This window comes from Leptinotarsa decemlineata, unplaced genomic scaffold (genome assembly GCF_025532065.1).
Source record: "Leptinotarsa decemlineata unplaced genomic scaffold, Ldec_3_MD MMD2_tig00026299_RagTag_RagTag, whole genome shotgun sequence".
Lineage (NCBI taxonomy): Eukaryota > Metazoa > Arthropoda > Insecta > Coleoptera > Chrysomelidae > Leptinotarsa > Leptinotarsa decemlineata.
In genome coordinates, this window is record NW_027412676.1 from 5,858,208 (window position 1) to 5,883,949 (window position 25,742).

Consider the following 25,742-nt stretch of genomic DNA (forward strand, 5'->3'; position numbering starts at 1 on the left):
ACGTTTAGAAGGTTGCATTAATGGCGAGTTACGATTGCGCTATGCTGGTTCAAACCTCGATGTAGGGTCAATTGAGATAAGCGCTTACTGCGCAACCTCTGCTGCAGGCAGCCAGTGATGCAATTGAACTCAGGTTTGTGTTGAATAAACCCTACAAAATACAAATAAAACAGGAAACTGCTCAGTAACCAAAGAAGGCTAAGGATGTTACTGCATATCGCCAAGCCACTGAGTACTAAGTGGGGAATTGGAAAAAATACCAGCGTAATTCAAACAGAACTGGCTGGTATCTCAATCGCCACAAAAAAAATAACCAGAAAAGGAATTTCTGACAAAAACATATCAATCTGCTCTGATTGTAGACAATCCCTATTAACCTTGAACGAACAACGTGTTACCCCAAGGCTAGTACTAGATTTAGCCAAAACCATGGTAGATAATAACATTATCCTGAGGTGAGTTAAAGGGCACAACAGGATTGAGGGTAATCGCATTGCCGACTCTTTAGCCAAGGAAGCGACTGGACTAAGAATTTTAAGACCCACTGACACCTACGACCTGATTACTTCAACAATTGCGGAACTAACCATACGTCACACCCATGCTCAATCTCAAAAAAGATGAGAAGGAATTAAAGGATGCAGTCTTGCCAGGATCATCCTGGGCGACCCTGGGAAGCTGGCGCCGAAAAAACCTACGCTTAACAGTAGAATTTCTGACTTGACACTGTCAATTAAGGAAAGACCTCCATATTATGGGGCTAGTAGACACACCTCTATGCAGGATGTGTGAACTGGAAGATGAAACTGTCAGACATGTCTTATGAGGGTGTCCGGGGTTATCGTCAATAGGAGAGTGTGTGATCAGCGAGTCTTGGCCTACACCTGCCGATATAATGGAGATGTATCCTAGTGGCCTGTCCATCTTCCTGAAAAGGACAGGATGGACGATGATCTAGGAGGACAACTCTTCGAGAGGATGTACAATGGGTCACATGTGGCCTAAGAGCTGTGGGCCTACACTCACCCCCTACTCTACAGATACAGATCACATAAATAAATTTCAACCTACATTTTATCCGGAATGAGGTTGAAGAAATCGATTGTTTTGATATATATTCATATTAGGAATTGCAAGCAACTTTTTATAAACGGTGACTTATACCAAAATACAGGATAGCGTAACGTTTCTAAATAAAATTCATGAAAATATTCAACAGTCAATATTCAACTTTCAACTCTCAATTTTCAATATTCAACAATCTATACTCGACATTTGACATTCCACACTCAACATTCAACTCTTACCTTTTGAACATTTGAAATGGCAACATCCAGATAATACGAAGTTCATCTTTTCTCTCGTTTTACAAATGAATAAGAATCCTTTCTAATTTTCTTACAATGATTGCCACTTTTCAATTCGGTGTTACGTCGAATACTCACCAATACGAAAAATTGCAGTTAAAGTCGATCCCGTCAAAAATACATATCGATTTTTCACAGTACAGAAGTAACTCACAACTGAAAAAGCAATTCTAGAAATGAGATCAGATGTAAAGTAAACCATCATCATGACTGTTATGTCAACTGAATCAAAATTTAAGTTGTTGAGTATCATACGGATGATAGAAACGAATGCCAGGTCAGCGGTGAAGCACAGTGACAATCCAATGGACATGTTGAGATATTTCGGATCCTTCAATAAACCAAAATCAAGAATTTTCCTGGAATACAAAATAAACTAATTGAACTCAAAATATTCATGAATTGGAAAATATGGAAATATATTCATATCATTAATTATTGAAACAATTTGAAATTTGGCTGGTACAGGAGTTTTTTATTTTGTGAAACCTCAAATATTGAATATTATCAAATATACTCGTGGCCACTGACTATGTTCAAACAAATCAGAAGAAACTGATTTGTAGAATATTTTCGATTGGACTCTAAAATCGATGAGCATTCATCATTAAATTTTTCCAAATAAACCACACCTTTAGTTTTCTATTACTCTAACTGAGAAACTAATATATTCCAATGAGAAAATATGAAATAATTTTCAAAATAGTTTATGTGAAAAAATTGGACAAAAACGTTATTTCTTCATATACAAAAAATCAAGAGCAAAATTGGGAGAGACAGAAGGGGTCAGCAAGAAGGAAAAAATAATGATTGATTGATTATGAAGTGATGATACGAACGAAAACTAGGCAAGGCGACCTGGACTGAATTGAAATGATCTTTCAGTACCCCTTGGAAGGTAGGAGTGAGTCTATTGCAACTCGAAGGAGTTCAATGAGGATATACAGTGATTCAGTTCAAATACGAACAAATAGATGAAGCTTTCCGAAGAAACCAATTCATTCATTTGGTGAGTAATCTTTCAAGTCAGCTGCCAAATGCAGAAAACCTAATACAATCTGCAGTAGGGTAGGTACATAATAGGAGAAGCCCCTAAAGGGCATCCAGGGAGACTTGCTGGTAGATTTGGAGAAGTTTAAATGGACTGTAGACTCATTTCAACTAGTGAGGTGCTGCAACCAGATGACAAAAAGGACTGGAACTTTTATTTCACAAAATGTGTTTAATAGACAGGGCAAGCTTGGCTCTGGGATACATACCAAATACATGGAGACTGATTAGAACCAACTTCAATCCAAAACCTGTGAAAATTGGTAAAGACCTTGAGAATAATCAGCTGTCTGTCTTTCGCATTGAAAACATCACAAAAACTACCTGACAAACATATTAGAGACATATTACTGGCTACCAAGTCACTTCTTTGAAAACAATATGCTTTCAGACCAGGTATGTCAACATAAACTGCCACAAACTGACACTATGCTTACAAAAAAATACTTCTAGCTACTTTCTTTGATATGGAGGGCACATTATACGTGATAAGACGTCCCTCAAATGAATCATGCATGCATCAAGAAGTGAAAAAAATCGACGACATAAGATGCAGATGAATAGAGAATGAAGGAAGATTGATATACACAACCATAATGGGGAAAACAGTACTGACACGGGTTATAAGGGGCAGTCGTCAGATGAGAGTTTGTCCCCACTGTTATGGAACTTTGGACGACTTACTCATCCCAGTCCAAAGCAAATACAATAATATAGTGATAGGACACATGCAGAAGCTCCTGAATGTTATAACAAGATAAATCGAAAAAGAAGGGTTGAACATAAGCCGAACGATATCGTTCAAAGTATCACTCAGCATGGGAAGTAAGACGAAGTGCTCAGGGGCTCTAAAACTTCGACTTGAAAAGTAAATATTTGTAAAGGGAAAGTCAAATACCTGGAAGTGACATTAGATCCCAGGAACCAACCAATCTGGAATCAACATCAAAAAAGAGAGACAATACGAGTAGACACACCTATGTAAAGACATAGAGATTCAAACCAGACATGATGTATTGAACACATGATAACATATATATATGGTGGCCAAAAATATTTTTAACCCTTAATTTGATAGGATAGGATTCACCTAGACATTCTCGTAAACGTTGATTTTTCCTGAATGTATATCTCACAAAAAACATGATTCCAGCAAAAAGTTAGAGATTAGGTGGAAAGGGGATGAAAAATGAATTGTATCCTATGAGATACATTGCCAATTTATAACAAACAAGATGTTATTATGTTCTGTATTGTATAGGATATATTACCAACTATCAATCAATATATATATATATATATATATATATATATATATATATATATATATATATATATATATATATATATCACTGCTATTTTGATTTTTTTTACAGATTTGTCTTCTTCGGTAGATGTTCTTTTCCTTTTTGTTCTGTTCTTCATTACCAGCTCCTGAAGAACAAAGTAACTGTACTCTTTCAAACTCAGTTCTTTTTCTTCAATAGTCAACAATTGTCGAAGTCTGCGGTACAATAGCCATGCGTTATTCAAGCATATATCTATCATTTGAGCAAATATACGGCGAGTTTTCATTCGAATGCGATAGAGGGATATTAGCATATCCATCAAATCTACACCACCCATGTGAGCATCATAATGCTTGATAATACTTGGACTTGGGACATCAACTCTCTCCTTTCTGTTTTTGTCATACCTTTTTATAGTGCTTAATGGTTCAGAAGATATATATGTACTGACTAGGGTAACAGCTTTATTGTCGTACCACTTGACGCATGTGATTTTTTTCTCTTTATCAGTTTTGTGACAAAAAGCACCTCGACCTCTTTTTACCAATGTTTTGTTCATCAGAGAAGAACATTTTGAAATATTCCATAGGTGACTTCATTACCTCCGGCAATGTGAAATTGTTGCCGGGAATGTCGACAGGAAAACTGAATTTTTCATTGGACCACTTGTAATCGTACTCTTTGGTTTTCTTTTTTTTGTGACCCTTTGTATTTTTTTCTGAATTTTCCATATCTTGCCCTTTCTGCTTCCTTTGTTTTTTTCTTGTTCTAAATTATCAAGAATAATTACAGGACTACTCACTGGATACTGCCCATCAAGAGGGCACCTGAATGAAATATGTATGTATAACGGAAATCTAAGCTGTCGGCAATGCAACAAAGGGGCATTCAGCAAAGGAACCTATTCCAACTCGTACAGGGAAAAATATTGAAAAACACAATAAGTCCATGCGGCTGCAGTGTTTTTTGCAGATTCGGAAGAACTTGACAAGTTAAAAGGCTCGCAGGAGAAAATGAAATGTAAGTAAATAATTGTTTGAGTTCTCAAAGTACTACTATGATTATATATAATTTTATTGAACTTGTTATTCACACGGAGGACCTTTTTGCAGATGCTTCTCGCCTTTACAGCAAGATCATGCTGGAATCAATCAACTGATAGTTTTTGGAGTATTTTTCCTTGTCATTACAGGATAAATCTAAGCAAAGCAACAGTGTGTCCGGAAGTCGACTGATTCTTCAATTTCTTATATTTCCCTCTGTCAAAGTCCTCAAACAGTAGAACCCGACAAATGCCTGTCAGGTAATAACTACCTCCTAGCGGAAGGTCTTACATATATGGTTGAGTATCGATGAAGTCATTCGAGTCCCGGACATACTGCTATCTTGATTGAGCTCGACTTGCACTAACAAGTCGTAATACTCCCAAAGTTGTAGATTTTATTCAATATACATCATGGTATTAGACAGGAAAGTAGTTATTTTTCGGTAGCTATTTCACGAATCCTTCATCTGATGAATATTTGATGTTTGTATTCTGGAAAGAAAACAATTTGACATGATTTCCGTGATTTCCTGTTCATGGGGAAACACTTCATTACCATGGGCTTGCCATGTCACAAATTACCAATTGTTCTCTACACCGACTAGTATTTTTGGATCTAGGTATGATTTGGGTTGTCCACATATCCTGAATAATCAACTGCCTGTAGGTGAGGATATACATGGAAATTATATTGAAATGTTCAAAAAGTATCAGGTATTTTTCCTAATTGTATTATATGTTTCTCATACACCCATACACCCATTAGCCCTTTTGATTGTTATGGTGTTATAAAATCTGAACCAGCAGTATACTAAATGGAATTCGTTCTTTATATATTGACATAATCAATATACTTTGATATGAGGTTAGAAAAATAAAAATTCAATGTATCCCAACTTTGGCATTTTATACTTACACATCTTGTTTTTTATCACTTCCTACAATTTTTGGACTATCTGTCTTAGAGTTCAACAACCGTTCTACTGTAGCATCTGACAGATCTCTAGATGGAATAGCATCGAGTGGAATTCTATCTGAAAAATATATAGTGAACAAAATATTTATAAAAAAGGTTTATCGGTGTTTTATTCATCTAAAATGTTTAATAAAAGCAATATTTCAATGAAGATTTCCATCAATTGATGTATTGATGTATTGTGTGTCTCACTTCAACCACTATCATCCTTGTATATTTTTTACTTGAAATCGTATGCAAAATTTTGTTTCCGTTATGGGAAGTTTCGAAAAACGTACTTGAATATAAAACAAATTCAGCTTTCTCTAGAAAATAACAGCTTGCGGGGCTTTGAAAGGAACACGATTGTAGAAGAAACATATATGTAAGTCATTTTTATCGGGAATATTTATTTCAAAAAGTTGTTTAAGATGTTCCCAAACACTCACATTTCTAGAATTCTCCAAATTCTAAATAATATCCAAGATGTCAAACAATATAATGCTCTGCCCAGTGTATTTAGATACTACCCTATATTTAATTTCAAGAAAAAGTTGAAAACATATCTGAAGTCTTCTGGATACATAACATATTCATGTTATGCCTTGCTCATATGGTTTTCTCTTTGTCTCACTTTTGTGTATGTTTTGCTATATATTCATGAACTACCCACTTATTGATGTATACTAGGTAATTATTTTTATATTTCTATAATACATGCTATCACCTAGGTTGAGTTGTGAAACTTCCTCGGCTGAACTTCGCCCCTTCATAAACAATTTATGTCAATGAATAAATCCCATTTATCATCATTATATATAAAAAATACCACATTGTGGATGATCTTTCAGTTCAATAACATTTGAGATCTGGTGTTAATGTCATTAATTTGAATGTTTATCATTATTTTTAAAAAAAACTATGTCAATTAATGTCATTTTCGATGAGCAATATTATATCGGATTTGAATAAAAATAGAGTTATATATATATTTATTGGACAAAAAAGTTCGTAGGCTGACATAAAAAAATTGTTTTGACTTGCCTTGACTTGGCTTGACTTGCCGTGGCTTGGCTGTTGAAGCGTTGATATGGGTTTTTGTTGAATATGGGGGTATAAAGTGATTAAAAATTATCAGCAGTTAATGAAATTGTAGAACCAAAATATTTGTGTAAGTAAGTGAGAGAGAATTGAAACATGACTTACTAATTAATCTTAATATTTATTTGGCTATATCATCACATAATATTTATCAAGAAAAATTTCACAACAAGATTATTCTAAAAATGTCAACATTGGTCATCAATAGCCATTTAACCTCAGATATGGTTTATTTAAAAAAAATCCATTGAAATTCAGTGGTGGAGTAAGTTATTTACCATATTACCCACTCACTCATTACATTACTACATATAGTAGAGTTTGTAAAAAAAATGTTTTTTTTTGGATAGCCTGCTTCTGCAGTTTTGTGAAAGTATATTGAGTCAATTCATGATATACTGGTTATAAATGTAGAAACGCAATGAGTGATCCCAAAATTGCGTTTCCAGAAAAAAGTTTGGAACTTGCCCTGCTGGAAAGTATGAAAATCAATAAGTACAAAAACTCTCAATATCTAATTGATGATCGAATATTCTCACCAGATAATTAGTCTTCGTCACCCCAGAATAATCATTCAGGCGTAACTAATCATCTATGTATCAAACTCGAAACATTTCACAAATTACCAACACGTGTTCCACTAGAAACTATGTTTTCCAAACTTGTCTACTATACAGGATGTTTCCTAACTACGGTACGAACCGAACAGAAGGTGATTCATTAGATCGTTATAAAAAAAAATCCTATGAACATATGTCCAGAGTTTCTTCGTTTCTGAGATACAGGGGGTTTGAATTAAAAAAAACCGTATTCATAAAATATCAATAATATCCTTACACCTATTTGATTGAAATTTATTACAGTTTTAACATTTAGCCCTGAATAGATTAAAATTATTAGGTTCAGTGGTGTCTCAATGGGCAGCACGACCAACAATATTGAGAGAAAAAAAGCACTGACATTTTTGTAGTTTTTCGTTTCTTCAAATCAAACAACTCAAAATACAACTTTTTCGTCGCTTGTGTTTTCACCATATCAAGCTTCGTTTTCGAGAAAAAAAATCACTTCCAAAACCAAACACATGGACAACGTACATCGACATCCGTAAATAAAATATTTGAAAAAAAATATTATCGTGTGCCATCATATGAATCAACCACCTGCAAAGCATTAATCTTGGGCGAAAATCCCGAGGCGCTAAAACTTGGACCCGCTGTATGGGATATGGGTATAGAAGGTTTTTTTCAGAACTGTCCATACGGTTCTTGGGTTGACTTCCAGCTGCAGTGCAATCTTTCTGATACTATTTGAAGGTTCATTTTCTATCGCATCAAGTATAGCTTCTTCTAGTTCAGGTCATTTCAGCGTTAGTGAAATTATTCATGATGGAATCACTGCTAAATGATAACTCTGACTTCCACTGATATGACAACACTATCATTGTCAGCTAGTCTCCAAAGCAAGTGTTCATGATGTATGCAAAGTAGCTTAATTTTTTTTCTCGAAAATGAAGGTAGATATGAAGAAAATACTATTAACGCCCTGTATCTCAGAATCGAAGCAACAACATAACGAATCACCTTCTGAAGTTACGTACCGTAGTTAGGAAACACCCTGTTTTGACATCTCTGAAATAACTTGTGTTTTACGTCATAGATTGCGGTTTTGTGAAATGGTTGAGGAAAATCTTACAGGAAGGTGTTGTTGAGTACGTTCGTCACAGAATTTGATCCAGTTTCAACTAATTCCATTACAAACCTGGTCTTTTGTTTATCCCAGTTGGAACTTTTTTCATGTGCCATTTAACAGGTTGAAGTACTCCCATAGCCGCAAAATTCAGCAGTGTCAACCCAGCCAGCACAGTCAACGTATTTCTGAAACGAAATCTTTCAAAATTCATCTAAATTCTATGATATCAATGGAATAAATAACATTGTTTCAACCTAACCAACCAACCCATAATAGTTCCCTTCACCAGGAGGAGAAAATTGAACGAATAACCGTCGCTTCACCTCAATGGTGAGGTCAATCCATTTGGAATGGAGGTGGAATATTTTATCAATGTCCTTGATAAAAAACTCACTTGGAAAAAGTTTTACACAAAGCCAGACTGTCTCTCTGGACATGTAGAAGGTTTTGTGGTAAAACTTAGATTTCAGGTCCGAAACAGATCCATTGGATTTATGTAATGACTGTCAGACCAATGATAACTTATGGAGCAATTGCCTGGTGGCCGAAGCCTTTACAGTAAACGGCTCAGACGAAGCTCTCTGGCTTGTCTGGCCATCAGTGGTGCGATCAGTACCACACTGTCAGCGGCCAAGAAGATCCTTCTAGATCTACCTACTCTCCACACTTTTCAGGTGAAAGAGGCTGGTTGGACTGCATGTAGACTTGTGCACATTGCCAATTTAATGCAGAGTATAACAGACTGCTGGTTGACACTGGAAGTCACAGCATTCTGGAAAAGACCTCTGACTTTATATCTCCAACTGTCACTTACAAACTGCGATATAGAGTGCTGCTCTCGACTAGAGATGACTTTTCACAGATGGATCAAAAACACCTTCCAGTTCTGGTGCAGGTGTTTTCGGTGGCAAACCCAGGAAAGAGATATCAATCTGCCTAGGAACCTTTGCGACTCTATTTCAAGCGGAAATTTACGCTATTGAATTGTGTGCGGAGAGATTGGAAAAATCCAACCTCATACATAAATCAATAGAAATATTTTCAGACACTCAAGGGGCGTTGAAAGCTCTTGGCTCCTACCAAGCAACGTCTAAATTGATAGCAAATTACCAAAAACGACTCTCCTTGATAGGAAGACTTGACAGTTTGTCTCTGGCCTGGAGGCAATGAGACTTCCTTGCAAAGAAGGGTGCTGCAAGTAGCTCAATTGGACAAGAACATATCGTAGGTATCGCTCTAGGCTTTGCCAAACAAACATTGAACACCTGTATGGCAAGAAGATTTATGGACTTCCATAAACTTCCAGGATTGGCTCACTCCAAACCGTTTATTCACCCCTCAAAGCTTGATACCAAACAGTTGTTGTACTACAGTAGGAATGAACTACGATGTCTAACAGGCCTCTCAGAGGTCAATGTCATTTGGAAAATGATAAAACAGCAGAGCACATACTTCGTGCCTGCCCCGCTGGAGATCGAATCAGGTTTTCAGAGTTTAGCAGAGCCGTATTCTCACCATCTGACCTAAAAGACCGCTCACCATACAAAGTAATCGGCTTCGTTGAAAAGCTGGGTTTATTTAGTCGAGTGTGAATAAGTGTGAGGCACAATAAACCTTTGCATATAGACCTTTTCAACACCGTCTTTTTGTTCCTTTTCGTACAGATAACATAATTATAATGGAGTATGAAAAATTTTTTCTGATTATTTTGACTTACTACATTTTTTCACTTTTTTTACAATTAATAAACTTCAATTTATATTTTAATTTTCAAAACATGGGTTGCGGGCTCTTTGACATGGTTATTCACAAAAAACAGTACGAAAAAATGGCTGATACTGCGCACAAAAAAATTGTAATGGAAAAGCCTATTGCGGTGGAGGATCAAATAGATCCATTCATTTTTACCTAACCTAACAATTTCCAAAAAGATTTCGTGTTTCTGAAAAAAACTCTATTTGATTTTGCTTGTTCTTACCTGAATCCAATACTTTCACTTAGAAATGCAATGGACGGGGGACAAACTATACTACCGACGGTGATGAATGTTTGTGCTATCCCCATCATGAGGTTCAGGCGAATTTCAAAATAACTGTTGATAGCTGAGACAACAGCAGGATACATCAAACCAAAACCAAGCCCTGAAAATTGTATTGCGTTCAAGTTTATCCATTAAATTTATTTATTCTTTTACAAAATTCGGCACATATACAGGAAATATATCCACGAACACATAACATAGCTTATTGACAATTCTCCAAAGGAATGAAAAAAAAAATAACTACAGTAAAAAATCTACATGAAGTTATGTGAAAGTTTGTTCCAGAAACCTTTTGAAAAAACTTATTCCAGATTGTTTTGTTATGAGGTATCTGACTGTTAGGAGGTATAGTTTGATATGTTCTGTAGAAGTTTTGTCGAAATATTTTTGATAGATTCCAACGAAAAACTGTTTTGTTTATCTTCCGATATTTTATTTTCATCTCCTAATGAATTTTTCCATTCGCAATAAGTAATATTTTCTCACTTTGACTTTATGTAATGAAAGAAATGTGTGTTTCCTCTTGTGATGTACATAACATATTTGCTTTTTCATTCTAATATGTACATTCGCTGAATGTAGGTACATATTTTAAAACTGAAAGGGGAAAGGAAAAGAAAGAAAAAACAATGGAAAATTCTAATGGTCAGAACATCTGTTGAGGCTTAGATAATGATTGAAGTGAAAGAATTTGAAGAAAAATCCATATATAAGGCCACTATATGAATAAAAAACAAATCACGTGAGAAAAAAATGGATACTAGAAGGTAAAGTAAAAAAAAGCATCGTTAACGTCATTTAAAAATTATTTGAGAAGTATCTTAGTTGTCATTGAAAATTATGAAATGAAAGGAAAAATTGTTTTCTTTGAAAGATGAGATATCATTAGATTCACTGTAGAAAATGAACTTATTTTTTGAATTATTTAGGTAAATTTATGATTTCACGGTCTGCTCATGATTTTACTGGGATTATTGAATGAGAAGATCCATCGAAGATTTACTAGTTTCAGCAGGTTCTATTGAGTTATAGAATCAATATGCTCAAAAAACACTAACAGTCTAGAAATTTTGCATCGCAACACAGTTATTCTAATAAGTTATTATCATGTTCAGTTTCAAAATTTTCGAATATAGTCACTACTCAGGAACATATTTCGAAGAAGAATTTCAAATTGTCATATACGCTATATTACAGACCGAAATCGAAAATCATCGTTTAATTTGAGTGTTCCGGTATAGTGTTCACTGTCAATTCCACAGATGGCGTTTTCAAAGGAGGTAATCGTCGTACTTGTTGCGATTATAATATCATAATCCAAGAATTTAAAAATATATTTTAGGCATTTCACTTCTTCATTGAAGTTTAAATGTAGGAAAGGTAAAGAAATCATACATTCGAATATTCCCAGCCCAGGATTAGAAAAACAGAAATCACTTTTTTTCTCACTTTATACTTGTAAAAATAGTAACAGAAATGAAGCAGTATCAATGAGAAAATTCACACTTCTGATGAATATTTTTTTTTCAGTTCCCCTTTAGTACTTTTGCGATATTTCTCGACAATTGTGACGAATATTCACGTGGTTTTCGAGTGATTGAAAATGTAAAAAATACATGTTTTGTGCAATGAAAGAACTTATTAATTGAATCAAGTAACTTCAATCACAGCCATACCGGTTGCTTTTACACTCATCAAGTCAATATATTTTGAATGATAAATTGAAAGAAAATGTTGAATTTGATGTATGACGTGTGAAGAATAATTCTCGGATCACTTATCGATACTTCATTTCGAAAAGTTACCCGAAATTGAAAAAAAATTACTTTTTTGTACAACTGTCATTAAAAGTGGCATTTTTAATGGTTTTCAAGTGTATTAAAAGATGATGTTTACAAAGTAGCGTGTTGAAAATATTGTTTACCACTTGTGTTAAAAGTATTTTTCACATGATTTTTTTCGACCAAATAAACATTAATACATTAATTGATATTTAATTATTGCAGTGAAGAAGACGATGCTGTAACGCTGGAGCTAGCTACTGGGATTATTCTTCCAGCAATAGCCTTTTTATAAGAAATTGATTGATTGATGTAACCCTCAGTTACTGTTATAGTCTTCCATCATCTGTGCTTGTTGATATCCGTTATATTTGCTCCTGATTTTGCTAGCAAAAAAGCAGAATATCATCTGAAACAGAGGTTCCGGGAGGTTCAGAAACTCAGCAGTGGTAGCGGGCATTTTTTTTCAAACATGTTTATACCAACTGGATTGGTACTGGATTTATAATTTGAGTATTTCAGAAAAAAATGTTGATGATTGATAACAGAATGGCGTATTGCAACGTATCTATTAAAATAGTTATCAATGTTTTTTTCAACAATGCAAAAAGAACGACCTATTTTCGTTTTTGTATTTGGAATTTGAACAATCAATGATTTATTCATTAATTCTATGAATAAATGGCACAGCTCTTCACACCGGCAACCTCTATATATTCCGAAAACTTCTATCATCAAATATTTTTCATCTGGCGCCTCATTCATAAACCTCTGGACTTATACAAACGTAAGAGTTTTTGATTATTTGGGCATATAACTTCAATTTTTCCGGTTTAAAAACGCTATTTCCTTCTAATATTTGCTTGTATTCACAACATTTTTAAAGAGCGCACTCCAATTTATCATTGAAAACTTGCTCCACAAAGTTGACAAGTTCCACTTTCTTATTTCCCTTCTAGCTAGGCTAAGAAGATGGTTTCGCTAAAATTTCCTTCGATGTTTTTAAGTCTACACCTGTTGATAAAATTAGAATATGCGATGTCGTACTGCTGAGCCGATTTTTTTTGGTGACAATTCAATTGAAGGTCTTTATGCAGCGCCTTCAATATCGTCAGGAACACACAATTACTCACTATTCTACTTCATTATGCAAGACATTAAATACCAAGAACACATCCAAGAACAAATACGCCATACAATGGCTTCATCTGGCGTGGGAAAGACACGCCAGATGAAGCCATTGTATGGCGAAACACGTGTTGCGTTTTTGTAAAACAATTTAGTGAAAATCTCACAATAAAGTGTTTTTGGAATACGTTAGTTATGGATTTTCATCAAGTACCGGCCGATTCCCTCATATATGTAAACAATACTTTTTGTTGGTAAACAGGTGATTCGACGTCAAATGACACGGTCACTTCATAGCAAATGCGATAACATGAAAATAATTGACTGAAAAGAGATGTCAAAATGAGTCTTTATTGAAATAATGAATTTATCTATTTCATTGTGAAAACAGGACAGTTGTACAAAAAACTTTGTATTATATTCGTGTTAAAAGTAAGTTTTACTCTGTTCGTGAAATTGCTCAACACGCTACGCTCGTTTCGCAAACTTTTTCTCTCACAAAATCATACCCTACTTTTAACAATCATATCATGAACAGCTTTTACGTTTCCTTGCAAATAGTTTCACAAGCTCTTTAATCTAAACCAACCCAATGAAAGTGTGAAAGTGTATCTAGTTACAACAAAATAGAGCAATGGTAGACAATCATCTTTGTGGTCGAGGTTTTTTTCCATTCAGATAATTTGGAACCATGAAAATCACTGGAAGTTAAGAATAGAGATCAAAGGAATATGAGTATCATCTTCACTTCTGAACACATTATACAAACACATATGTGACATATACTATTGAAAGGCTTTTCCTCCTCTGTTACATACCTTCCAAGATTCCAAATGTGACAATCAGTTGACTCAAATTTTCAACAAATATAGTAGAAAAGGCTCCCAATGAGAAAAATATAGCTCCAGCCAATCCAACTTTTCGATAACTGAATTTTTTCAAAAGGAAGCTTGTAGCTAAACCTGAAAAAAATTGAAGCCTTCATGAACAGTTCCTGTGAGAATTATGTCATGACTAACGCACTATCCTACTGAATAAAATTTTTTACTGAAAAAACTTCACATTCTATAGTAGGCTCTTCACAGTTCATGAAACACAGATGCGGAATAATCCAGAACAATGATTAGTTACCCGAAATATTCAGGTTGAACATAAGTTAACTTCTCAGTTTATAGAGAGACGATTCCTGAAATGACTTTCTTCCATTTACTTTTTCTCCATTTTTAATATTTTTTTCCTTGAGTTATAACCCTTGTGGCATTTGTCTCATCATTTCTGAAATCATTAATTACAGTTACTTTTGATTTCCAGAAAGCTTCATTTCCATGAAAATCTAAGTCATGTTCTTGTTATATGCTCTTGACATACTCTGAAGAGAAATTATACAGGGTATTTTCTGATTGCGTTGAAAAATATAAGGACTTGTTCAGGAGCTGATTTCATGAAGAATGTTCATATAAACATAGGACTGACAAAGCATCGTTCCCAAGATATAGGATTTGAACTTTTCTAAATAATTACTTTTTTGTAATAATATTGTGGTGACTTTCCCTCATTCGATTTTGGTAAAATAAGGCAAATAAACTTTCAGTGTCAAGAGGTTCATTTAGCTTTGATTAGATAGGAGAGATCAGGTATGGTTGTCTCACGGGTTGGTTGTCACAGCGGCCATATTGGATAATTGAACGAACTAATGAGTTCATCGAACGAAATCGAAGGATCGGGAGAGCAATACCTCCATCCTAACTCCTAACGTCACTTCAGTTGACACTCACACTTTGTGACGGAGGTACGTATATTTATTTTTTTCGGACGGCAAAAGTAAATTTTTGTGCATTTGTGACGAGTCCGTAAGTATACTAGAATTTTCCGTAGATATATATTTTTTCATGTATTTTCAATGTGACATGTGTGGTTCATGATACCACTATTCGTTTTCATTAATAAATGTTGATTCAGAGTTATTTCAAGGGGTTATGTTCTGAAATGTGTTTTGGGGCTGGTAGTCACATGTGACAACCAAAACCATATATATGTGCTGCATTTTCTGTTGGCTTTTTGAGCTTCTGCTACATACGATTTTGTTTTTTTCCAGAGAAAGTTATAGAAATGTCATGGCATCATCTGAGAAATTCTAATCGACTATCACACATTACGTGCTGCAGAAGAAGTGAAAAAGGCAAAGTATTTTGGGAATTATTACTATCACACTCTGACAGGCTTTTGAAAAAAACTGGCTGTCGAAGAAACAAGCAACACGGTGTTATCAATAACATCAACAAAACTTGGGTATCAAAGATATAGGCAAGTCCCGATTGATTCAGGTCATTCATGGAAAGACGTTCTTATCTATCATTTAGACTACCTGAAACTACCAACTTGACCCGAGCCACGAGTTTTAACCCACATAATGTTAGAAGTTTTTTCGAAAACAGCTCTCACTTGTCGTTTGAAGGACAGAACGAACGAACGAACGAAAAAAATAGCATAGTACTGCTACCACACTGGACTCACCCCTTACAACCTTTAGGCAGGTCAGTATAGCGCAAGCGAAACATAAGTGGAACCACCTTTTGGTGTGACACCACTTATGTTTCGCTTGCGTTCACGCAGCTATTTTTATCAAGTACTTTTCTGGTTCTTCACATTTTGTCTTCAATCGAGAACCGTCTGCCCGCTACTGACGATGCCCAATAGGCTGAAACAGCTGTCTACCGGTGACTCTTAAATTGAAATCAATATGGAAATGATCAAAGAGTACTTATCTATTTGAATTTTGATTTTTATGAATTATTTTCCAGCAGCTTGACTGCATTAACCTTTCTCATGAAAATCAAAAGATAAATAAATAAGTACCATATTCTGATCATTCACATATTGATTGCAATTCAAGAGCCACCGGTAGACAGCTATTTCAGCCTATGGGGCATCGTCAGTACCGGACAGGCGGTCCTCGATTGAAGACAAAATGTGAAAAACCAAGAAAAATACTTAACAGAAATAATCGCTTGAACGCAAGCGAGACATAAGTGGAACCACATATTGGTGTGACACCCAAGTCAACTTGCCAAGTTTTTACGTCAGTGTTGGTAGTTTGACCAATCAACCGACAACTGCGGTGGCAGAAATTTGGGAAGACGACATTACAAGCCAAGTTACTTCACGACGTTTCGATTGTCAGTATCCACAATCGAAACGTCGTGAAGTAACTTCGCTTGAAATCTCCTATTTTTTCATTTTTTGTTTATTTATTTAACTTCTTACTCATATTTTATTCCACTGTAATTCCATTTAAAAGTTTTCTGCTTAATGTAGTTGTTATTTTCAGCTATTCTTTTTAATTGTTAATTTGTGTTGGTTTTTTCAGGGATTTCAAATAATTTTTTATAAAATTAGACAATAGAAATCCGAAATATAGAAAATTCAAAACAATCGTCATATCATATAATTAATAAAATTTACAAGCAATCAAAATATTTGGCCGTTTTCAATTCATGTCTTCAATATAGTCTTGATACGATGTTACTTTGAATTACTGATTACTTCAATTTTCAAATATTCACCAATTTTTTTGTAACCTAATGGAAATACGTCAGGCATTTTTTCTCTAACGTTTCGAATACATCAATAGAAATACATACTTTTCATTGATAAAAAATACGCATTATTTGCGTCATATATTTCAAGCATGGGAAATATTTATATATAATATCTATGTTTTTTCATGAAAAACTAAAATAATTTATCTTCTTTGCATCCTTAAAATGATTTATCCAGTATATACTCAAAATAATGTTATTTTGAATTATTTATATGATTACTGAAATGATCATGGATATATGTTTGATGTATTACCAAATATTTCAATCATTAAAATTATTTATTCATGATATCTCACAAAATCAATTGAGAACACGATCATGTATACATCATTTATAAATTATTTCTATCGTAATCTCAGAACTATTTTGCTGTACCTACAGTCGTATTACAGAAACCATCATGTGGCCCATATTTTGCAGTAAATACTGTTATTCTGTTAGACTATTTGACTCGATTTTGGCATGATTTATGGGTTGACACTGTTAGCGTATATTGTTTTATTTATATTTTTATTTGCTACTATTATGACTTTCACACTCGTGAAAGCGACTGAAGAAGCAAAAATGCCTTTAGCATCTGGAGCGGAGGTTTTTTGGACTTAAAATTATTTTGATACTTTCCCATTGCGGAATAGATTTTTTGAGATATCAAATTATCGTTTCGTCACTCGAAAGATTCTGAATGTTACTGCTAGAATTGATAGAGAATACTGAGCTGGAAAATATTGAATAATTTCCAGTTGATAAAATAATTGAAAGAAAACAAAGTTCAAGACATTTATCATCTCGAGGCAATTTCAGATTCTTGACAAATTATATATCATTACCAAATATCATGAGTACAAAATGTTTTCTGAATCATTCTCACCTGTGAATGACTGAACGGTATTGAATGCTCCGTTAGATAAAGTAGTGCCAGTCGTTTCATCCCCTATAGAAGATAGAAATTGTCCATACAGAAGTCCAAATGCAGCCAATGGTACAATTGTTACCAACTGAAATGAAAAGACATTCACAGTAAAATATTTCAAAAAAATAATATAAGTTTTTCAGTGGTTGAATAGCAAATATTTATTCGTTAACAGTTTTGAAAATGTTTCAGTTAACTATTTTAAAAATAGATATCGAATTTACTAGAAACTTTCAGTATAAATACTTTATATGGAAACGAGTGCTCAGGAACTTATTGTAACGAATCTGAAGCCGGCCCTGACCGATATCTCAGCCAGCAAACATATGACTCACCGCGAACCGCCGCGAAAAGTGTAGATGATTACCGAAACCATTAGAGGTATCTAAAACGATCGTTACCGATATAAGAGGTCGAGTCCTCGCTCAGAAAAGAAGTCTGTATTCAGAAAGCGAATCGAGCGGTAAACAAAGAATTCGAACAGTGAAGATGAATCAAGCGTTAGTTGCTAAGTGTTGAATATAAATTAGTTGTGAAAGTGAAATATTGTCAAAAAAAATGGTTTAAGACAGTCAATTCTTTAATTTGTTACAATAGGTGATCAGAAGTGGATTTTTGAAATAAATTTGTGAGCGCTTGGTGGACACTTTGTATTACGGTGAAATTTACTATAAAACTCATTTGTTTGCGTAGAGACTGATGATTCATTGTGTTTCGCGAAGTGGACAGTACCGGACTACGGAAACATAAACTGACAGACCTTTCTCACGAAAAATAGACTTGTGAAAATAAATGAGAGACAAAATGTGTTCGAGGAAAGTGCGCCTAGTGGACATGAAAGTCGCCGAATTGAAGCAAAAATTGGAGGAGAAAGAGCTACATTTTTCCAGAAAGAAATCAGTACTCCAGAAGAGACTATGGGATAACTTGATTGAATCAGGAGAAGATCCCGAAGCATATTTATTCGAAGCGTCTGGGGGTGATTTGAGTTCAATATTGAGCAAACTAGATGAACAAAGTTCGGTGAGTTTGAAAGATGAACTCCAAGAAAACTCGAAGAGTTTGGAAGATTAATTTCTAGAGAATTCGAATAGCTTGAAGGAAGACCTTCTAGAAAATGCAGAAGGCTTGAAGAAAGAGCTTTGTAGTATGGCGAGCCTATTTGAAGAAAGGATAGGAACCATCGAGACAGAGATAGACAAAATCAGAGAGGAAATCAACGGGGAGATCGAAGATGAAATTGGAGCAGTCCTTTCTCAGATCCAGGATGTACAAGAGAAAGTTATTGGCTACTTTAGCAAAACGCTCAGTAAACCAGAGCGCAATTATTGTGTCACCAGGCGAGAGCTGTTGGCCGTTTTCAAAGATGTAGAAAATTTCTACAAATACATCTATGAAAGAAGAGTTCTGTTAAGAACGGACCATGTAGCTCTCAAATGGCTTACGCAGTTCAAAAATCCCGAGGGACAAGTAGCGCGCTGGATTGAGAGACTACAAGAATTTGACTTCGAAATAGAACATCGAGCTGGGACTAGCCATTGCCGACGAGCAGAAGAGAAGGAAGCAGTTATTTGTGGAACTGGAGCTGTGGACGACAATTGGGAGGATAATGAGATCAAGGAAAACCAAGAGAAAGACTCAGATGTTGGTTTAGTCATCGGGTGGAAGAAAAGTAATCGAACACATGTTATTCGCCTGTGGTTGAGTGCTACTGGGCACAATGGAACTCCCTTAGCTTGGAAACAGGGTTCTGAAGCAGGTGTTGGAGTCTGAAGACGGTAGGGAAAAAAGGCGCCAGACAGTGGTACCCAGGAACAGACGATGGGAGGTACTCAAAGAAATCCATGATGGAGTCACTAGAAAACAAAATCTGTTTTTTTGTTAACCAGCTGTCGCGCCCCCACGAATGACAACCCTCAGAAGTCGAAACTTGTGCGAGCTATGGGTTAATGAGGTATCACCTTTCAAAGTGTGATTCCTAACACGGGTTGGGCGATAGCAAGTGAAAATCGATCATTCAGACTAGGGCTTGAACCACCGACCAACGCGGTAGTAAATTCGAGTGAGTGAACAGAGTACCCACGTCGAACCGCTTGACTACCGACCGATATATTGTCGCTTTTGTACATTCTTCGATAGAATGAAATTTTGAAATTGATAGATGTTGTTGAAGGAAAGAAAAATGAATAATAAACAGCTCCAAAACCAGAGAATCTGCTAAAATTGTTGATCAGTGTATGTTCATTTCGTGAGCAATTCTCAGAAATGCCAGATGATTCTTGATAATTGATACATTTTGATAAATAGAGAAGAGATGTTTATCTGTTGTATGCATTGAACACTTATTTATAAAGAGAACATTATTAGAATGCAAGAAAATGAGGTCAGCGGTCAATGATAAGCATGGTGATTAATATTTATCAATTAGTTTCCTTTTCGAAAATGATTCTGAATGGAACTTGATACACTACAAGAAATAATATGGAATATTTTCTACTTTGTTGATTCAAATCCAAACCTACAATTGTTTCTACACAATCGTAGATTTGGTATTGTGTATACACAATTGTAGGTTTGGAATGGATTCAGTATATGATTCAAAGTATCATGTTTCTTTTCATAGATTTTTTTCAGTTTTGTTTTACTAATTTCAGTTTTTGGTGTGGGTGACACAACAAGAATAATTATTCTCATCGACTTCTCCTGCTATATTCGCCTTCTCCAAGCTGAAAGGGAAAAACTGCAAATAACATTTGATTTTCCACAATTGTGAAAAGGTGGCAGATTTTAGCCACTTTTTTTGGATAGGCAAAAGTATCGAATACTTTGAATTCACCCAGCTAAACGGGGTATAAAAAAGGTTTACCCTTTCAAAACATGTATAAAGTTCTTCATCACAATTCTTTTTTCAGATTGATGTAGGTGAAAAACCCCAGAAGATTTAATGATTTTCTTCACAGAAAGTGAATAATTTTCAAGAATGATTATTTTTCGGAAGACATTTTTGTGAAGAAGTCAATGTTTCTCGAAAATATTTGAGTGTTTCAATCATTCAGAATCAGGAAAATCAACAGAGAATCTACTTAACTGTAATTGAACGCAAACTGGAAAGTTTACCCCTAAAAGTTACTGTGTACAAACCTCTAATCTAATATATTATACTTTGTTGAAAAAAAATCTAAAGTATACAGTTTTTTCCAAATGATATGATGAGACTCACAATACCATAATTTATATTATGGTCGACAAGGGTAAAATATACCATTTTCGAATGTGGTATGTCTCAAGTTTAGCAAGATATTCAAATTTGTACAAGATCGTTCTCAGCGAATTGCTGATTTGATGAATTCCATGGTAAGTGGAATTCCATGACAATGCCGAAGTATTTCATTCTATTATTTAATTTAATTTTTGTGGGACTGTTTTTAACGCAAATATTCAATGAAGTGGAATTAGGTAGCTCTTTTGCGTGACAAGAAGGACAAGAAGTTTTTTCACAGTTTATAGTCAATAATGGATAAACCACCCCATTATTTTACAAAAGTCTACTTCCATTTTTTTTTTCAAATATAAATATATATTTGAATCAAGGTATAATCTGCGAATGCGTAGATTGATCCAGTGGTTTTCATAGTGGAAAGGATATTTTATTCTAATCCAATACTGGAACGATTTTTTTGAAATGCTATCGTTTTTAATAATAACAATAATCGCTTTCCGAATCGGAAGGACGGAATTCGCTGATGATACCTTGATATACTTCAATAGTAGTAATTTCGCTGATCTTATGAACACATTGAATGATGAAATAGATCAACTGTTTTATAAATTTAAAATCAATAGACTAAAAGTTGATAAAACTAAAAGTAAATAAATGTATACAAATATATGTATCAAAAATTTCTAAGTATGGAATTAGATATCAAAATAAATGATCAGCGGATTGAACGGGTTCAGGAAATGATATATTTGGGATTCGTAATTGATACCCAACTGAAATATGATAAACATATTGGCTATATTTCGAAAAAAATAGGTTAAAGAATTGGATTCATGAGACGTATAACTTCATTTTTATCTCAGTCTAGTCGGATAACAGTGTACAATACTATGATATTTCCAAATTTAAATTATTGCAGTTCTATAATTTACACGAACATATCTAATTATGACAGACTGCAAATTCTACAAAATAAAGCAATGCGTATTATCCTTAGTTGCAACAGGTACACGAATATAAAATCGATGTTAGATATCCTCAACTGGCTTAATGTGAAACAAAATCATTATATTCAAACAATAACTTTCATTTTCAAAATGATAAATTCCTGTATCCATGATCGAGCAACACGAACTGCAAGTAATATGAATTTCTATGTAAAACCAACCTCTAAAGCTAGTTCGATGAAATCTGTCTTTTTCAAAGGTATTGTTGAGTTCAATCTACTTCCTCGTGAAATCAAAGAATCTTCGTCCATAAAATTGTTTAAAACAAAATTGAAAAAATATGTGACAAATTGAACATTATAAATGTGTATGTGTATGTATATGTGTGTATGTTTATATGTATGTATATGTGTATATATGTATAAAATAGGTGTTTCGTGATATGGGTTCATTATGATATTATTTTGTGTAGCTAGGGATATATCTGTGTGTGTATATTAATGTATATGTTAATGTATATGTATATATAGATATGTATAAAAATTTTAGCATGTTCCATACCATTCTTTTATTTTTTATTTTTTCTGTAATCTGTATTTTTTATATTTTCTTTATACATTGTAATCTGATTATCCGATGATAAATATAGCATTCATTTAAACACCTTAGTCTACCGCAATCGCGTGATGAGTATACAGGTTCCTGACACAAGGTATAGGGCCTGCCGCGAGGCGCGCAAGACCCTAGTGCACTTGCTATCAGCATATATCCATCGACATAACGCGGCCTCAAGAGTGCTATATTACCATCTACAGCACTCTTACGGTATTGACGAGACACCGGTGTTGCAATACGCTCCGGAACCGAAAAGTGCCGAATTTATTGAGACTATTCATACAAGCTAATAAGCCTTCTCGACTCCCACGGAATGGAGAGTGGTCGTTGGTTGATAATGCTGGCGCGCCCTCCCGAATATATCGGAGCTTCGGGGGATATGGCCTGACCAGCACATTCTATGGTTAAAAAAATAATACGTCTTCATTATTTTCCACATACATTACATCTATAATAAAAAATGTTTTTAAAGAATGTTGGAAAATAAAGAACGAAGTTCATTTTCTCCAATGAAGCAATCACTTACTTTATCAGGAATATGTTCAGTCAGTAATTAAAATTTTATTATGAAGAATTCGATTAAAATATTGAGATTTGGTGGTAGACTTTTCAGCGAAAACTTCTTTTATGTTCGGCGATTCCCGTTTGGAAATTTTTTGAAGTCCTTTCTATACAAACTTCTGGGCATGCTCCACATGTTAATTTGTAGACCCTTCATTTGTTACTCTATCTCTTTTTGACTTGTTATTCATTTGTCTACCCAAGGAGTTACCAGTTTTATATAGTATTTTAATTCTCTTCTGTTGGTAATCTTTTCATTTTATTCGATGATTCTTCTGTATATGAGTGTTCTGTAGATAGTAGTGTTATTTTTAATGTGGAGGTATACTTGATTAGTGGCCTGTTTGAAAAGTGTTTCACTAAGAATATGTTGACTCTTGGAGTTGTTCACTGCAATTTGTTTCATCAACTCAAATTCTTCATTGAAATTATCTGTAGATATCGGAATGCTTGTGAGTTTGTGGAACATTCTATGATAATCTGTTAATTTATATTGATGAGGGTTAATAAAATGATTACTGATACTTGTTTCTGTATGGGTTGGTTAGTGGTAAATTGCAAAGCCTTGCTTGCTCTCAATTTTTGTAATTGTGGGGTTTCGAAAGTTCAGAAACTTATTGGTTTCTAGTTTTATTGTATATTTTATGATTTCATATATAGAATTTATGTATTGAAAAAACTACTGTAATTGCGATGTCTTCCTGTGAATCAGGATACAACATTGTCAACATTTCTTCATCAATGAATACATATTTGAAAAATTGGATGTTGCTGAAGAGTTTTTTTGAAGTTATCCCTGCAAATTTCAGCGGAGGCTTAGAGGAAAACCCATTATGAAGCCTTCTTTGTTGTGTCATCAAATTCAAAATAATTTTGGTTTAGACATACCGACAATAGTGAAAGGATATCAGAAATAATTAATATATGTATTAATTCAATAAAAGAACTTCTAGATATTTCAAAACGGGAATCGCCGAAAGTAAAAGAAGTTTTGAGCTGTGTACTTATTCCGCCTATGTTTGCCACCTTTCAGAGAATAACCACGATTTCATTATAGACCACGATTTATTACATACAGAAAATAAACGACAAAAATCAAACCCGCTGGAATTTCCAGAAATCAATAAACGCAAATATTCAAATTTTCTTTTAAACGGCTACCATTATTAGACTTGTTTTCATAAAATGTCGTTAATTGATGGATTAAGTGTTTTTCTAGGAATAATATTGTATTAATTTTTGCTTTCTGAATCCACCTGTTTTGCCATTTATCTAATTGAGTTTTGACATGAAATGCCAATGTTTCACTTGTTTCCCAGAAGTAATATTGTGTTGTACCTAATAATTTGTTCAAAATCTACCTGTATCATTCATTTAAAAAGTTCTGTCATTACCTACTGTTATACAAAAGATATTATCAAATAATTTGATGACTAACGGAAAAACAGATTTTTTTTAACTAGTAATTGATGAAGCTACTCTGTCGAAACGCATTTTAAATGAAATTCATTGTAAAAAATTTATTATAATTATTTTCCTGGATAGTAATAATAATTTTCATCTAGAAACGGTTCATATATAAGAAAGATTCCTTAAATCACAATCATTAATGTCATCTTAATTTTGCCGATTTTGTGTAAAGCACCTGTCTACCGGTAGGGTCCATAATTTTCAATTATAAAAGATATAAGGCCACACTACAATTTCATAACTTCTTATTATTGTATTGCATGCTTCATAATAAGTGATGTGTTATTCTATGTATTTCATTACATACCTTTCAGTGTCCAGGGCATGACCTACTGAAAGGTCGACATTGACAGAATTTTATTTTATGTTGTTTTTTTCTTGACATCTACCAACCAAAAGTACCACAACATTTAAAACCCATTTTTGGTCATTTTAACTAACAAATCACAAATTAATATCAAATATACCTTACATGCATTATTATCACTGACACAGTAACAATATAACCCCATCCCCCTTCTGGTGGCACTAACTTGAACTCCCCATTCATCGGTTCTTTCCGCAATACCATTTTCTCAAGACAGTCCCAATTCAACTCACATGATGTTATTAATTCGAAAGGAATGAATTGATATATTATAAAGCAGTCATATCTTCTGTTTGTTTTGACTTAAAAGATCCCACAGAGCGGGCACACATATTAAGTAGTGAATAAATATTTCAGAATATTCTAATCTGATAATTTGTTACCATTTTCAATTTGTAACATAGACACATTCAGAATTGCCAGAAATGATGCATATACTCGAAACCCGAGAGTGGAAATGTAGTTAACAAAAAAAAATTAGTAAAATGAGTTGAAAACCCCCAATGGAATGAGAAATTCAATAAGTTGAAAACCAAATTCAAATTCACCAAACAAGTTTGGTGAACTTTCATAGAAAGAAAGAAATTAATCTATTTTAGTCGAA

The 25,742-nt window shown here is 34.2% G+C and overlaps 1 protein-coding gene and 1 long non-coding RNA gene across 6 annotated transcripts in view; one reads left to right on the forward strand and one right to left on the reverse strand.

Annotated features, from left to right (window-relative positions):
• Positions 1-25,437, reverse strand: part of LOC111502742 (monocarboxylate transporter 7) — a 44,550-nt gene extending 19,113 nt beyond the window's left edge. Inside the window, exons 1-7 of one of the 5 annotated variants that reach the window (XM_074180761.1) lie at positions 25,244-25,437; positions 17,917-18,043; positions 14,265-14,408; positions 10,475-10,637; positions 8,566-8,693; positions 5,668-5,785; positions 1,446-1,726 (exon numbers count right to left, since the gene is read on the reverse strand). In XM_074180761.1, coding sequence (XP_074036862.1) covers positions 1,446-1,726; positions 5,668-5,785; positions 8,566-8,693; positions 10,475-10,637; positions 14,265-14,408; positions 17,917-18,043; positions 25,244-25,342 — 1,060 coding nt within the window. In that variant the 5' untranslated portion in view covers positions 25,343-25,437. Of the gene's footprint in view, positions 1-1,445; positions 1,727-5,667; positions 5,786-8,565; positions 8,694-10,474; positions 10,638-14,264; positions 14,409-17,916; positions 18,044-25,238 lie in introns of all 5 variants that reach the window. The other 4 variants (XM_074180757.1, XM_074180758.1, XM_074180759.1 and 1 more) reach the window with 4 other exon arrangements.
• LOC141484980 (uncharacterized) lies at positions 15,176-21,506 on the forward strand. Its single transcript, XR_012466916.1, has 4 exons — positions 15,176-15,296; positions 15,542-15,980; positions 20,613-20,807; positions 20,871-21,506. It is a non-coding gene; the product is annotated as an uncharacterized lncRNA (long non-coding RNA).
• Positions 25,438-25,742: the final 305 nt, after the last annotated feature.